The following is a 17,422-nucleotide window of genomic DNA, read 5'->3' as shown; positions in this document are numbered from 1 at the left end:
CTGTGAGAAACACGGGATTTATAGTGCTTGTGTGCAGGGGTGAACACGGAAACGTGGGCACATTCACTGCATTTGAAACACATACGGCGTGAGCCGTGCAACCAGACATTATGCTCATTTGAGATTTCTCTGGGTCGCCGTGAGAACGGTGGTTGCGTGCAGGCGAGCGGGTAGATATACCGGCTCGTTGACTGCGAAGTAAACATCTGCAGTAGCCGTGGCAACGGGGACTGACAGAGCGTGAAGCTTTGACAGTGGTCCAGCCGCAGCGGGACTTAACCGTCTTTTCTTCCCTCGTGTTTAGACGCTCATAAATACTCGAGCACCATGAGTAGGAGTGGTACGAGAGGCGGGTTCATTTTCTGTACGTAAGAAAAACTGGCCGCGAGCTCGGAGAAGCGAACAGCATAAATTTTCATCTGCCGCGAGAGACGGGATCGAACACGGGTCTCCAGCGCGAAAGCCTATGATTCTGCCACTGAACCACAGGGGAGAACACATTACCTTTCAGTTAGCGCGAAGATATAAGAGAGCGACCTCATGTTCGTTTGCAGGCGTGCGTGTATAAAAACAGGCTCGTTTACTGCAATAGTAATATTTCCAGCCGCCTGAACTTAAGAGGGGATTGAGAAATGTGTGAGAATTGGCGGTTTGTCCGGCCACAGCGGGACTAAAACACTCTCTCTCCTCTTTTCGCCGGTGAGTGAGGCGCGCGCGCTGAACGTTGCTCGTGACCGTCCGCTCTGTTATCCCTTGTGAACGGCGCAATCTGCGCGGCCCAACAAGGGGGAGAGCGGGTTCGCTTTCTGTATGTAAGAAAAGCTGGCCGCGAGCTCGGAGAAGCGAACAGCATAAATTATTAACTGCCGCGAGAGCCGGGATCGAACACGGGTCTCTGGCGCGAAAGCCTAAGATTCCACCACTGAGCCACAGGGGAGAATACAATAGCCTTTGGTTAGAGCGAGCATATAAAAGAGCGTCATGTCTTGTGACGGCGTTTGCTTGCAGGTGTGCGTGTATTTATAACAGGCTCGTATACTGCGATAAGAACAATTCCAGTCGCCTGAACTTAAGAGGGGACTGAGAAATGGAGGTAGGTCCGGCCACAGCGGGACGAAAACACTCTGTTCTCCTTTTCGCCGGTGAGTGACGCGCGAGGATGGAGTAGCTTTCTTGTAACGTAAAGAGAGCTCCAAGACCGTCCGCTTCTGCCATCCCTTGTGAGCGGCACAGTTTGCGTGGCTCGAACAGAGGGAGAGGAAGCTCGCTCCGAGACCATCCGCTTCTGCCATCCCTTGTGAGCGGCGCAGTAGCGCGGCTCGAACAGAGGGAGAGTGTCTATCTCATTCGCCTCATCCCCTGACGCGGCGGCGCCGCGGGCGAGAGCCGGCGGTTGAGCGGCCGGGAGGAGGGGCGGAGAGGGCGAGAGAGAAGCTCGAGGGAGAGGTTCCGGCGAGCTCCTCAGTCACAACAGACTCCGGTGGTCTCTGCGAGCGGCGCTTCTTCTTGCGCGGCCCGGCAGGGACAGGCGGAGCGACAGCTTGGTCAAAAACTTCAAGTCGAGCCCGCAGGGTCGACATTGAAAGTTCCTCGCACTCGGGGCAACCACCCGAAGAGAGTGCGGTGGCGGCGTGCCCGCGGCCCAGGCAGAGAGCGCAGAAGAGGTGCATTTTGACAAAAACGCCTCGTGCTCTTTTAGAACAGTGAGAGAAAGTGTGTGTCGCAGGGCGAACACACACAGCAGTAATAAAAGGATATGTCGCCGGATAGCGTAGCAGGCACGGATGGCTGAAGGCGGCGAAGGCGGCCGGCTTCCTCAGGCGCTGTCCTAAGCTTGCTGGTCGCTGGTTTCGACGGCGGCGGCTTCTCAAGATCCAGCGATGCGAAGAGCTTCGCTGAAGACAAGAAAATCGGAGTTCAGCCTGTGAGCCCTCAATATATACACACTGGCCACACCCTTCTTGACGGTTAGAAGGGGGTGGAGGGCGCGAAGAGCCCTCATTGGGTGTGACGTCACGCCGGGCTCACTGGTAAGCTTAAGCAGTTGCCGCCTGGCAGCCAATGAGTACGCTTATACAGCTTGCTTTGGTCTGCCTGCCGCTGCACTGCGTTGACAATAAATGCAAAATTAAGGATAATTTTTTGGCTTCAGATCTCGAAGAAAGAGAACTTTCCCGAAGCGTAAGCTACTTACGCAATACGAGAGAACCTCTCGAAAGAGAACACATTTTTACTCAAATTAATCAAAATGGATTTATCACGTTCTGGAACCAAACTATAATATTCAGAAGTAAACAGTGTAGCTGACTGAGTGTTTATGTCAGAATGTTTATTTTTAAACCACAACCTTCTTGGGGCTTCTTTGACCGATACAACCCTCTAATGTCAGAATGTTTATTTTTAAACCACAACCTTCTAAAAATGATTTATTTAACGATATCTTTAGCATTTCTCATCCAAACAACGTCAAACTTGGCAATGCACTTACTCGTGCCCGTGGCAATACACCTGTCGAGTTTGAAATCCATCGGACTAACGGTTCGAGAGATATGCGGTTAACAGACAGACACACAGACAGACAGACACACAGACACACACACAGACACACAGACATACAGACAGACAGACGTTTCTGTAATTTATAGATAGATGTACCAGTTCAGCTATAAGATCTGGAGGTATTACCTGCTTTTGTTGTTTATGTCTTTAATGGGGATTCCCTTCGTCCGTGTCCTTTGCTGAAAAATACATTCCCAGGTTTGTTGATTCGCTGGAGGGATTCTTGCATCTGGAGTGAGGTATTGGGAAGCCAATCACGTTCTGGTGCTTTGGTGGATGAATGAAACAGAGAATTGTGGCTGAAGTTTGAAGTTTGAGGAGGGCAAAGACTATAGGGTTGTTGACTGAAGCTTTGTGGATGCTTTGCCAAAACTTTACCTAGAAAGCGAGACTCTCAGTGGAAAAGAAAATAATTTAAGTAAATGTAGTTAGATGACTTGCATAATGCTTTTCAGTGTTAACCTCCGTCTTAACACATTTTCAGGTCTCCCCATATCTGATCTCAACTCTGTCTCGTCATCTTGTATAATTCTTTGTGTCCTGAGTGTTTGTCCAAGCCTTCGGATGAGTTCTGACCAATAAGGTATCGTCTTTGGTTCATGGTGTGACTATTTCTACTCCTCTCACATAAATTATGTTATCTGATTTGTCACATGGTCTCTTAACTTTCCCGCTCTAGCAGGGGATCATTTAAACAAGTATTTTATAATGAGAGTGCAATACATTTTACACATATTTGATCCATGCCATAATTTAATAAATAATTTACACACCTAGTAAACAAGACACGTTTCCAATAAACCATTCAATCGTTATTACAATTGCATGAATTATGTGTGATCTAAGCATAATAGTAACACATATAGGTTGTAGACATGATATAGAATTATGCAGTTGAATGATGTTTAATTATAAGTCAGTCTAGCATTGTTTTGGAATTAACTGATGCAGTTTGATATGTAAAGGCAGTCTATGTGGTTTTTAGGAGATTTCATTCCTGTGTTTAAAGCTCAGGTCAAACAGAGGTCTTTGAAAAGACTGTTGGTTTTGGATCTCTGTATTGGGAATCAAACCTCCCTTTGGCGTTAACTCATGGTTTTACTTGTGAGGCTCAAGATGTGCCATCTCTTCCACCATTAGTCATGGGTTAACTGGCTTAAGCTGACATGTTAATAGTTCCTTCATTTGAAACTATCCCTTACAAGCGCTCTTTGGAAGAGTTAGTTAGTTAGCTCAGACTGGATGGCGCCGAATTGACAGGTCTCTTATATATGGCCCTGGATTGTTGATTTGAACTCTCTATAGGATTCTGCTTCTTGGCCAGTTTGAACAAATCATCCCTGTCTGATCCACTCTCAGTTCCTACACAGGTGATATTTCAGGTAACTAGAGTCTTCTTACAGGAATTTTACTGGAGAGCTCAGGCTCACAATCGTCCAAATAACATCTAAAAACCAAGGGAAACCGGTAATATCTCAGGTAAGTAGTCAAGAGTCACTTATCGCATTATTTAGGAAAGGAATCCAAAAACACAGCAATTATGGGAAGGAGAGTGAGTCCATGAAACCTTCAACAAGGCCAGATGCGGACTGTGTGACAGCGTGAGAGTTTTAAGCCATTCAAATGAGCGTGTAATGAGGTGGTGTGTATGATTAGAACTCCGGCGAGGAGAGTGATGTGGTCAAAAAAATGATGTGGTCAAAAAAATACAGCTGTTCTCATAATGATAATGGTGATAAAATCTTATCAAAAGAGGGTCATTCTTACAAGAAAACGATATATCTACTTTTTAATTGATGGTTAGTTACAACACATATATTTGGATTTGTTACACTGAAACCTTTCTTTAAAATGGTGTAAAAGTTTTTAAAACCATTTGAAACCAACATGAATACGGAGTACATATCCAAAAACTTGTTTTAAACTAGATTTTCAAAAGCCCCTTTTCTTTATTGTGGATGCTCTGATTTGTCACTGATGTAAATATCAATCCCCATCGTTTTCACAGACAGGAGATGTTCTGTGCTGTACAGCGCCCCCAAGAGGAGCAACATGGTTTCTCTCCTGTGCTCAGATGATGTGTGCCAATGTGCAGAAAGTAGGTTCTCAGTTATCCATTATCAATTTAAACAAACATAAGACCATTTTAAAACCAGCATATAACTAATCTGATGATTTATTGTAGAATCGGTTTGAGCTGTATCTCATCAAAAAATCTAATCATCTCTGTGTCATCAGGGGGTTGTTTCACTGAGAAGAAAACAATTGAGATGAAAATCCACAAAAAGGACAGATTTGATTATGCTTGTTACGACTCCAACATTGACTATGGTTTGTGACTCATATTTATACAAGCAAACACTATAATAAAACCTAAAAGATTTTTAAGGGTCAAGTATTTTCAATAAAATATTATTAACTGTGGTAAACTGGGGCACAAATGACATTTACTAATTCATATTCTTTTTATGACAGCACTTGAAGTCATTGTGGATTCAGTTTCTGAAGAGAGCAACTTTATATTATATTTAACATCTGTGAACGTGGTCCTCCGAAATGGTAAGTAATCCTTTTTTTTATTTTTTATTCTAAGAATTATAGTATGAATGTTGCATGCATTAGAATAATCATGAGTGATACTGATCAAGTCATGAGCATTTTAGAAATAAATGTATAAAGGATGTATGTGCTGAGCTTGTTATTTTATTAGAAATGCACAGATAAATTAAGAGTTTAACCTCTAAACCTCAGTGGGAGACTTGGATGTGAACCCAGGCAGCACACGGGTGTTTGCCAAGAGAAAGCACTGCAAAGGTGAGCTGAAAGAGGGCGAGACGTACCTCATCATGGGCAATGATGGCCCCACCAAAGACTCGAGTGGAAAGTAAGTACATATTTTCATTTAGCAGTTGGATTTTCTGTAGAAATGTAAAGTGTGTGTGTGTGTGTGTGTGTGTGTGTGTGTGTGTGTGTGTGTGTGTGTGTGTGTGTGTGTGTGTGTGTGTGTGTGTGTGTGTGTTTTTGTTTTTTTTATTAAATATACCTATAGGCTATATTCCTATCAAGAACTATGGTTTGCTACTTGCTGTGGTTAGGGACAGTCTCATCCTAGATGTTATTTATTTGGACAAAACCTTGTGTAATGCAGAATCACTATTATTAGTAGTACTATTAATAGAGTCACTATTTTTTGTAGACATGGGAAAAGACAAAGTTATGGAAGCTTGTTTTCATCAGGGAATAAAAAAATATATATATTTTATTCGAGTTTATATCTCACAATCTTGACTTTTTCCTCAGAATTCTGGGTTTGTATATTGCAATTTGGAATTTCTTACTCGCAATTGCAAGTTTATTTCACAATTCTGAGGAGAAAAAAACTAATTGTGCGATTAAAAAGTCACAATTACCTTTTTTTTAATTCCCTGATGGAAACAAGCTTCCATACAAAGTTAACATGTTAAAGGTATAGTGGAGGATTTTCTTTTTCCGGGTGGATCATCAAGACTATTGGTCCTCCTAGTTGTCAATCATTCTGGTGATATGTTTACGTAAGGCCGTCGTATGTGCTCGTCCCTAGGTAGTTTTCGTTTTCTGCGCATGCGCACTTTCGGGTGTATATGTGTGGTGAGCTACGGTTTCAGCCATTCATTGAAGCTCGCCGTTCTCACCGGGTTTTTTCTAAATGTCTGAGGGTCGCAAGAGAAAAAGTGTCTAAGAATTGTATGACAAGAAGAGAAAGGCCTCTGAAGAAAGAAACAAGACCAGAGTGTTTTTGGGAGAATATTTCACACGCTGGCATGCGCTAAAAGCACAGGTTGGGCTTCCCACTGATGCCTCAGTCCCGAAGTTTCTACTCGACAGGTAAAGTTTGGCATGCTATTTGGAGAAATCCATTTAAAATCACTGCTAGTAAACGTTAATGTAAGCTATGATTAGCGATGTCATAGTGGAAAAAGTGCAAATATTATTTTGGAAAGTAGGCTTGTATGAGCCATGCAGACAGCAACTTGTAAACAGAGCGTGCACAAGGAGAACTAGGCTCGTGCATGCTCTCTCGTGCACACGTTTAATAGGCGTTCCCTCTCGGGAGCAGGTAGAGTGTTGCGCATGTGCATTTTTTCAAAAAGTGGAGAGGGCAGTTCTTTTCTAAAATTCGGGAAAATCCTCCACTATACCTTTAACTTGAGATATTAATGAAATGTTAAAGAGTAGCTTTGACACATTTACAGAATAAAATTTTATTGTATCATAGTTTCATTTTGCTTCCTAAAGATGGAAATCATGAGATTAATAGCAATTATTTTATTGTTTTGACAGTATTTTAAAATGCAATCAAATGAAGAATATGTGATTTATAAATTATCTTTCAACTTTATTTAACTGGCAATAGTACAAAGAAAAGATTTCCAATGTTTTCACTGAACAACTTAATTGTATTTTGTAATTATAACAAGTTTGGATTTTGATGGCTGCTATACACTCCAAAGAAGTTGGGACAGAGGCTAAATAAAAGTGAAAAGCTTATTGAATATCCAAGTTAAACTCTTTTTGAAACAGTCCACAATAAGTAGGTGAAGAGGTAATAGGTGAGGGTTGTCACAGAACCAGTCACACCCTCAGCACCAGTCCTCTCTGTTCCACCCACTCATTCACAATCACCAGAATTCAACAACACCTGAACCAGCTCATCAAGGACTCTCTAAATAAGCAGTCACTCCTCTGTTCACCATTGTCTGGTCTTGTTGTTCCTACCGAGCTACTAACTGACTACCCACCTGAAATACTTACCTGTTGATCTGTTCCTCTTCAGTCTTTATTCGTTTTCAGTCATCTTCAGTCTCCAACCATCCAGTTTACTTCAGTCTTCACCTACAAAGATAAGAACTGTTATACTCTGCTGTGTTTACTGTATATCATTTAACTCAAGTCACTCATCTGCTTGCATTGCTTATTTCCTACCCATATCTGCAATAAACAACCTGTGTGGAAGTTACCTGTGTGTTGCACTCTTCTGTTTGCTGACAGAAGACCAGACCAACAATGCAACGTGGAATAGAATCAAGCAAATTCAGTAATCCACCTCTAGATCCATTTGCCGAACTGGTTCAAGCACTCTGTCAATCATTCCAACCACCGTCACCACTTCTTTACCCACTGCCTCTGCCAGTCCCATGGCCCAACCAGCGAGGCTGAGGAAGGCAGCGGGTTTCTGTGACAATGCTCTTTATTCTTCAAGATTCAGCCCCAGCTCTTCCACAATGATCGAGCGAAAATTGTGTATATAATTTCCCTGTTCGACAACCATGCCCAGTGGTGAGTACTATCCAAATACCACCTTCTATTACACTCTTGACCAGAACTGATGTCAAAGTGATGGCTTCCCGCCATTCTGTTTCAGCGAAAGCACTCATTGGCCCTGGGTCAGCAGGCAACTTCATCTCCCTTGACTCTCTGCGCAAGCTCTACCTCCAGGAAAGACCCTGCTCACAAGTTCAAAACATCCACTCAATCCTGGGAAAGCCATTGGGCTATGGCTACATTCAACATTGCACCCCCACTGTGACGCTCCACATCAGATGCCTCCATCAGGAGGAGATTTCAGTCATGGTGCTTGATGGTTCCACCGCTGACGTCATCCTGGGACGCCCGTGGATGCTACAACACTTTCCTTTCGTTTGCTGGAATAGTGGTGAGATTCTACAATGGAGTGATTCCTGTTTTGAGAACTGCTTACAACCTGTCAAGAAACTGTCTGTCAAACAACCCTTCACCAGAACAACTTCTACAAAAATCATTGATGTCAACTCCACCATCATTGAGAGACCAGAAACTTCCAATCATCAGGAGATCCCCCTTGAGTACCGGGTGTTCCAGGATGTCTTTAGCAAGCAGCTAGCGACCAAATTACCACCACAACGGCCATGGGATTGTGCCATCGACCTGCTGCCTGGGCCACTGTTCATCCTAGAACAGAAGGCAATGGAGGAGTACATTGAGGAGGCTCTTAAGCAAGAATTCTTTGTCAATCTACTTTCCATGCCACTTTGATCTTTTTCTTTTTGGGGAAAAAAGGACAGAGGCTTGCGGCCCTGCATTGATTACTGCACTCCATAAAGTACCGTTACCCTCTTCCTCTGGTCCCAACAGCCCTGGAGCAGTTACATGGAGCTTGTATCTTCACCAAGTTGGACCTGCGGAGTGCATGCAACCTCAACCGGATAAGTGAGGGTGACGAATAGAAAACCACCTTTGTTACACTATCGGGCCACTACGAGTACCTCCTGATGCAGTACGGGTTGTCCAACTCACCCTCCGTATTCCATGGATTCATGAACAAAGTGTTCTTCCACCGCTTCGTCATCATCTACATCGAAGACATTCTAATCTATCGAATCCATCTGCAAAGGGCAGTTTGGAGCAAAAGAGCCAGGCCGACATAATAAGAGCTGCAAACCCCAAATACTAATAGGGACAGAAGGTCTGGCTCTCCACCAGAGACATCAGTCTTCGACTGCCCTGTCGCAAGCTAAGTCCCAGCTATGTCTGCCCATCCAGAGGCAGATCAACGAAGTCACATACCGACTGAACCTTCCACCTCACTACTGTATTTCAACTTCATTCCACGTATCACTACACAAACCGTTCACTAGTCCTCGGGTCTGGTGCAGAATCAGATGACGTACCTGCTCCTCCTCCAGTGGATGCAGATAAAGGACACATCTACAAAAGCAACACCATTCTGGACTCTCGACGACGGGGCGACCACCTAAAATAGGAAAGATTTTGGGTTGCTTGTGACAACATTCTGGACCCATGACTACTGACCGACTTCCACACTAACCATCCAGCACCAATAGGTAGAGGCAATCCCCGTCCCCTTCCACTGCGGGCATTGGGAGCTGCAAGCTCATCTCCGATGATCCAAAACACAGTGGAAATGTATGGAAAGCTGTGTGGGATACAATTCTAGATCTGCGCCAACTGAACTTTAAATTAAAAAAAGTTCAAGTTCAAAATGTTGACTTTGAAACTAATCGTGACTCGGATCAGATCAAATCAGATCAGAGGACTGATTTGTCACAATAGACCTCAAGGACACATACTTATATGTATCCATCCTTCCTCAGCACAGGAAGTTCCTCAGGTTTGCTTTCGAGGTGAACCTTACCAGTATCGGGTTCTTCCTTCCAGCCTAGCATTGTCACCCAGTACCTTCACAAAGTGCGTGGATGCAGCTATGGCTCCGCTGCGACTCCAGGGCATACTAAATTATGTCAATGATTTGGTTGATTCGTGATCAATCTGAGCATATAGCGGTTCAGGATTGAGATGTTGTCCTCACCCATATGAGGGAATTGGGGTTAAGGCTAACACCAAGAAAAGTGTGCATTCTCCACTACAGAGGACCACTTTTTTGGAAGTGGTATGGGACTCAATGATGATGCAAGCACGTCTGTGCCATACTCATTCACTGTGAAACAGTTTCAGAGACTGTTAGATCTGATGGCAGATGTGTCCAATGTGATACCTTTTGGCTTGATGTACATGAAACCTTTGCAGTGGTGGCTCAAGACCAAGGGGTTTTCCCCAAGGGGCAACCCATTCCTCTTGATCAAGGTTACACGCAAGTGTCTTTGTACCTTGGTGATGTGGTAGAAACCTTGGTTCTTGTCTCAAGGTCCTGTGTTGGGGCACATTGTCATTGCAGAATGCTTACGACAGGCACTTCCTCATGTGCTGGGGAGAAATCCTGGGGTAAGCTGCTCTCCTTTAGAGCAGTGAACAGTATATCCCTGGACACTTAAATCAGGGTGCAGACATCCTATCAAGGCAGGGGCTGAGGCCCAGGGAATTGAGACTCTAACCCGAGTTGGTGGAATTAATTTGGAAGGAATTCGGCCAGGCAAAAGTGGACTTGTTTGCTTCTCAATAAACACCACACTGTCCGCTCTGGTTCTCCCTCATGCATCCAGCCCTGCTGGGCTTCAATGCCATGGTACAGACGAGGCCGAGGCCACGTCTGTATACTTTTCCCCAGATTACTCAGATCCCGGGAGTTCGAGAGAGAGTTTGCCTGGACAGCATTAGTCCACTCTTAGTAACCATGTTCTGGCTGGCCCAAGTATGGTTATTGGACCTAATGTCTCTCCTCGAATTCTTCTCAATGGCTCTCCATGGGAGATTCCCGTCAGAAGGGACCTTCTGTCTCAGGCAGGGGGCTCAATCCTTCACCCCTGCCCGGACTGGAAACTGTGGGTTTGGCCCCTGAGGTGGACCAGCTCCTAAATCCTGGTCTCTCAACCAAGGTTGTTGAGACCATTCTTAACTTTAGAACTCCCTCCATTAGTTAACTATATCCCTTGAAGTGGGGAGTTTTCATTTCATGGTGCAGAGGTTGTTGGATAGATCTAGTTAACTTCCCAGTTGGTTCAGTACTGGAGTTCCTTCAAGATTGATTTTTTGCAGGGCTATCCCCCTCCCCTCTAAAGGTGTGCGTGGCAGCCATAGATTCTTACCACACTTCTTTGGGTGATGAGCCATTGGCGAGAAACCCACTGGTGCCCCATTTCCTACGTGGTGCTTTGAGGCTGAGGCCTGCAAGCCATGTGAGGGTTCTGGCTTGGGATTTGGCAGTAGTAGAATGTCTGTCTACAGCACCCTTTGAGCCTATAGACAGGCACTTGTCAGTATGGCGGAGTGGGTATTATCATTCCTATATCATTGCTACTTCCGACAGAGAGTGCAAATTCCCTTGAAAGGGAACGTCTCAGATTACGACTGTAACCATGGTTCTCTAAAAAAGTGAACGAGATGCTAAGTCACCCTGCCATACTTCCTGTAATTGACATTCATGCCTGCAATTGACTTGCTTCAGCCAATCAGAAGTTGATATTGTTTGTTCTGGGTGCGCTATATAGCTTCCTGGTCATGAAGTCACACACTACGGGCTGACGTTCCGCCATGCAACTGGACTGATTTTACACATGCTTGAGAAACAATCACACAAAGGCGTTCCCATTAGTGTCTCGTTCCCTTCTCAGAGAATGTAGGATCCCTTGAATAAGTTTGTTATATTTTGGGGTCCTTCACATCAAAAACTTTGAAAACAGCTGCACTAGCATATAGAAGACCCTAAATCTAATAGACATGAACTCTCTCTCTCTCTCTCTCTCTCTCTCTCTCTCTCTCTCTCTCTCTCTCTCTCTCTCTCTCTCAGCATGCAGTACCTGCTGGATTCAAAGACATGGGTCGAGCAGAAGCTATCAACCTCAATATGCAAAGCATCAGTCAACAGGATTTACTGCAAAGAACTGAAAGATTTTGTGAAAGAGTACCAAGTTGATGGGTGTAACGTGTAGTTTGAACTGCAATTGGGGGAATTTTTATTATTTCACATCACTACAGCAGAGGAATCTACATTTATCCTCAATTAACCATCATTTATTTTTATGCTACAAATTATGATAACTGAGAAGAACCTATAAGACATACATTTGCTTTATCTGTAATCATGTCTTAAAATAAACATGCTTACAAAACATTTAAGAGTCAGTAACTTAATCAGTAACTAAATCACATTAGAGTGTGTTAGTGTCCACTCACTTTTTCAGCTGTGTTAGTTTCAGAAATATATTTTTCCATAAATTTTTCGTATAGGGCAGGGGTTTTCAAAGCGTGGGGCACTTCTCCCCAGGGGGGTGCCAGAGCATGTCAGGGAAGGCACGCAGAGTGGTTAAAAAAAGTCAATTAATTAATTAATGTACCCACTTAACCCCCTGGGGTCGGCCGGCACGACAGCCTCGCTTTTTTTCTTATCAGTGCGAAAGAGATTCAAATAACTAAGACTCAAATCATTTTTGTCAGACATATAAGTGTTATATATTATTCAAAACTGTTAAATGTCTACTTTTATTTGTGTTCACTCATAATAAAAACAAAATGTTGTGATATTCGTGAAATAAGGAAAATAAACATGATGCGCGTTCTGCCATCTCTCTCAGTGTGAAGTCCATTCTGAAACATTCTGTAACTCAGTGAATACTTGCTACACAGACATGGGAGATATGTCTTTAGAAATCTTGAATTATCTATTTTTAAATGATATAATTCATATCAAAAACAAATATTATCTAAGTAATCCGTATGAAACCAACAAGAGGTACAGTTTTTCAAGCCTCTGCTCATTATCTCTAACGTGACCCAGAGATGGGCACTCGAGTTAGAGACTCGGACTCGAGTCACATTTTTATGGACTTCAGACTTGACTCAGACTCGACCTGAAATGACTTCAGACTCGACTGAACACAAAAAGAACTCGTGAATATTTTAAAAATGACGCAAGTCTTTAATCCTTAGCTACTGATATAATAAATAAAAAATAATATATATATTTTTTTTGAATGGTTTTATAATATCTGCGTCACACATATATTTCCCTACGTGACGCGGTAGTTCAGACCCTATATAGTCATAGAATTTGATTGTGTATGTCCGTGTATTGCGCGTAAACTACGAAATGTCATAATGAAAGTCCCATGAAACATGACTGGAGCAACCGTGCCATGTTCTTTCATTTGGGTTTATTAACATGTCAAATCGTCTGGATGCAAAGAATGTGGGAAAACAATTAAAGACACCGGAACGACAAATTTTATGAGACATCGCATCCACATATTATACTGTGGTGTAGCTGCATGGCTCCTTTGGATTGCAAGCCTGTTTAAACATAACAAAAAATATCTAGCCTTGAAACCTAGCACTATGTTTTACTTTTTTATCAATCTTTTCGTAGTATATCCAGCTTTTCTCTCTCTTAATGTAGGCCTATGTCTATGAGAGAGTCTGTCTATCGCAATCATCATGCGTACAGTTTTCTATTGACTTACACATTCCGAGGTTTGATATTTTCAGATAATGACTGTCGTCAATAACAACGCAGTATAACAAACCGCTACTGGCACCATCTTGCATCCACTTAGCGATTGTGTTGAAAATAACTCTTGTTGCCAGGACAATTGTTTTATCGTATTACATCTTAGGACCTTTATTACAAACAAAACAGATAATAGAAAGATCATATATTTTGTCTATATAATACAAATAATAGGATTTTTGAGTATGATAATTATTATTATTTTTTTGTAAGGCATGAAATGACTCGAGACTCGACTCTGACTTGTGACAAAAGACTCCAGACTTGATTCAGACTCCAGTGATAAAGACTTCAGCCTTGACTCGGACTCCAGCTTAAAGACTTCAGACTTGTGAACATCTCTGATGTGACCACGTGTGCACAAGCGATTCACATGCTAATCGTCCACGTGAAGGAAGTAAACCTGTAATCGCCCCATCACCTCAAAACAAAGCTTCAAACTTCCTCATTCCTCTATTTTTCATCGAGTTTGGAAGACACGCTGTGAGTCTACCTTGGATTTACTTCAGAAGAAGAAGAACACGATTTGAAGATTTTTAAGGTAAGAAATGTATTCTCACTTATATTAGATAGCGTGTTATTGTTGCATAAACTTCACATTGTACTAGTTAAACTGGTGCCAGACTAAAATGTATGAAATCGACAGAAGCATGTTGAAATACGAACTATATGGTAGGCAACCTTTAAATGCTAAATAAATATACATGTATGACACAAGGGTATTTTATGCTCAATAATATAAAACAGCATGATATAAAAGTAGGCTAGTATGAGTGTTTACACTTACATATTATAATGTTTAGACCAATGTTTACTATGAAATACTGTGTTTGTGGATATCCAGCGTGATCTCATGAGAATACGTGTGTATTTTTACGTAAAGTGTAGTTCTACCATACGTACATTTATTTACGTTTTATACACACAGAAAAATATAATACTAACGTATTTACAGCACTAAAACGTATAATATGTACGTATTGACAGCAAAAAAAACGTAATTTATTTACAACTTTACCGACGTACAAATTTGTTCATATTCCTATTTAACTTATGCATATTAAAATCGTGGCATTAATGTTTTGTAATCTAAACTCTATTGCATTCAATTGTCTTATCAACTACATTTTCAGTCTCATTTATTAATACAGTTTAACGTTACTCATATAATAACGTTACTCATAAATAACATTTCGCTCTGTTCGTGCCTTCTGCTGCAAACTCGTTTCGGAGGATTAGCCTAACTTACATGGTGTTAAACAAGAATTGTCATGATGGAAACACAGAAACAGTATGCGAGTAAAACTCTCTTTATTGAACAATAGAAATGATGATAGGTGCAGTCCAGAGAGAAACAGCATAGTGGCGCAGGGACTTCGATGGTCAGATGAGTGCCGTGATGAGAAGTGCTGATGAGACGTGACGAATCCAGAGTGAACATCCACAGGAACATGAACAGGAACGAAGAAGGCACAAGACTAGAATGAAGACGGGATCAAACACAACCGGGACTCACAAACAACGATCTGACAAAGGAGTGAACGAAAAACGGGCTTTATTTTAGATACATGAAAGACGGGATGAATTCTCCTGTACGCCGGAGGAAGGTTGAGGCGGACTGCCACCGGACTAATGATCTTGGTGACAGTAAACGGGCCAATGAATTTGGGTGCAAGTTTATTAGACACGGAGCGGAGAGGAATGTTCTTGGTAGAAAGCCACACTTTTTGACCAGCGACGTATACGGGAGGCCTAGACCGGTGGCGGTCGGCTTTAGCCTTGGTGCGCGCCCCCACTTGGAGTAGAGTCTCACGGGCTCTAGTCCAAGTGCGGTGACACCTCTGGACAAAGGCGTGGGCGGTGGCCGGTCTCGAAGGAACTGGCAGCGGTTGAAGTAACCCATCTGGGGGTCCATTGGAAGTCTTACCAGTGGCACAAACTGAGCAAGTCAAGACAAAATTGTGAACGTCACAAGTCATGAGAAGCCACCAAAATCGTTGCTTGACTAGAAATTTAGTACGACTGACTCCTGGATGACAAGCAACATTGGAACAATGTCCCCACTGAATAACGCTGGACCGTAAACCCTCAGGCACAAATAAACGGTTCGGTGGGCAACGGGCCGGAGGCGTTACCCCTTCTAAGGCCGTTTTGACCTTCGATTCGACCTCCCATGTGAGTGTAGAGACAAATAGGGTCTCAGGTAAAATGCACTCGGGAGTAGACGGGCGTTCGGAACGGTCAAAAATACGTGATAAAGAATCGGGTTTGATGTTTTTGGGACCCGGGCGGTACGAGAGAGTAAAATCAAAACGACCGAAAAAAAGAGCCCACCGAGCCTGCCTGGAGTTTAATCTTTTAGCCGTTCTAATGTATTCCAAGTTCTTATGATCGGTCCAGACGATAAAAGGTACCCCCGACCCTTCTAACCAGTGGCGCCATTCCTCCAATGCTAACTTAACTGCCAACAACTCTCTGTTACCAATGTCATAATTGCGTTCGGCCGAGGACAGACGATGAGACAAAAACGCGCAAGGATGCATCTTGTCGTCTGAGGGAGAGCGCTGGGATAGCACTGCACCTACCCCCACCTCTGACGCATCGACCTCCACCACGAACTGATGTGAAGGATCAGGGGTTATCAGGATGGGGGCTGAAACGAAGCAACCTTTAAGTTTGGTAAATGCAGCCTCGGCTGCGTCTGACCACCTGAACGTTGTTCTGGGGGAGGTCAAGGCGGTCAGAGGTGCGGCTAGTTGGTTGAAATTGCGAATGAAACGCCGGTAGAAATTGGCGAATCCCAGAAACCTCTGTAGGGCCTTACGGGAATCTGGGTTTGGCCATTCTACCACAGCCTTGATCTTCTCAGGATCCATACGCATTCCCTCAACCGACACGATGTAACCTAAAAAAGGAACAGACTGTGCATGAAAATCACATTTCTCCGCCTTGACAAAAAGCCCATTCTCTAGCAACCTCTGGAGCACTTGTCGGACGTGCTGCACATGTTCCTGGAGAGACGAAGAAAAAATCAATATGTCGTCCAGGTAGACATATATGAACTGATCGACCATGTCTCGCAGCACGTCGTTGACAAGTGCTTGGAAGACCGCTGGGGAGTTGGACAGCCCGAAGGGCATGACCAAGTATTCAAAGTGCCCCCTGGGGGTGTTAAAGGCGGTCTTCCATTCATCCCCCTCCCTGATGCGAACCAAATGATAAGCATTACCTAAATCCAATTTTGTGAAGATAGACGCTCCCTGCAACCTCTCGAAGGCTGAAGACATCAACGGCAAAGGATAAGTATTCTTTACCGTGATGCTGTTCAGCCCCCGGTAGTCAATACAAGGTCGCAGGGACCCGTCCTTCTTCCCCACAAAAAAGAACCCCGCCCCCGCTGGAGAAGAGGAAGGACGGATGAACCCCGTTGCTAGAGAATCAGAAATATATTTCTCCATAGCCTCCCTCTCTGGAGCAGAGAGTGAATATAACTTGCCTTTAGGCGGAGACGTACCTGGCAGTAACTCTATGGCACAGTCATAAGGACGATGCCCGAGACTTACTGAACACCTCGTTCAGGTCCAGGTACTCCGCGGGCACGTTAGATAAATCCACTGCCTCCTCCTGAAACACAGGGACAGAAACAGATGAACAGGCAGACACTAGACAAGACTTATGACAATGACTGCTCCACGCCGACACAGGCTTCAATTGCCAGTCCACTTTAGGGTTGTGACGGGTGAGCCAGGGGTGACCAAGGACGATGGGTGCGAGGGGAGTGTCCAGAATGTAAAAGGAGATGGTCTCGTGTGATTGCCTGATGTGATGAGGGTGATGTCTTCCGTGATGAATGAGATGGTGGGAAGTTCCTGGCCGTTGAGAGCGTGTACTGAGATCTTGTGTGTGAGGGGTCTGAGGGGAACTTGG

The 17,422-nt window shown here is 43.6% G+C and overlaps 2 protein-coding genes across 2 annotated transcripts in view; both read left to right on the top strand.

The window, feature by feature from the left end:
• Positions 1-12,551, top strand: part of c4b (complement C4B (Chido/Rodgers blood group)) — a 68,446-nt gene extending 55,895 nt beyond the window's left edge. Inside the window, exons 37-41 of the mRNA XM_084088708.1 lie at positions 4,568-4,657; positions 4,798-4,890; positions 5,035-5,118; positions 5,311-5,443; positions 11,780-12,551. Coding sequence (XP_083944834.1) covers positions 4,568-4,657; positions 4,798-4,890; positions 5,035-5,118; positions 5,311-5,443; positions 11,780-11,921 — 542 coding nt within the window. The 3' untranslated portion in view covers positions 11,922-12,551. The remainder of the gene's footprint in view (positions 1-4,567; positions 4,658-4,797; positions 4,891-5,034; positions 5,119-5,310; positions 5,444-11,779) is intronic.
• On the top strand, positions 7,736-8,749 carry LOC311067103 (uncharacterized protein). The gene is made up of 2 exons (XM_084088709.1): positions 7,736-7,875; positions 7,961-8,749. Exons 1-2 carry the CDS (start codon positions 7,866-7,868, stop codon positions 8,608-8,610), a joined length of 660 nt encoding a protein of 219 aa, XP_083944835.1. The 5' UTR covers positions 7,736-7,865; the 3' UTR covers positions 8,611-8,749.
• Positions 12,552-17,422: the final 4,871 nt, after the last annotated feature.

The sequence above is a fragment of the Abramis brama genome (genome assembly GCF_963993115.1).
Source record: "Abramis brama genome assembly, chromosome: 17".
Lineage (NCBI taxonomy): Eukaryota > Metazoa > Chordata > Actinopteri > Cypriniformes > Leuciscidae > Abramis > Abramis brama.
The sequence above is the reverse complement of the archived record's forward strand: the minus strand, read 5'-3'. Positions and strand labels throughout refer to the sequence as shown.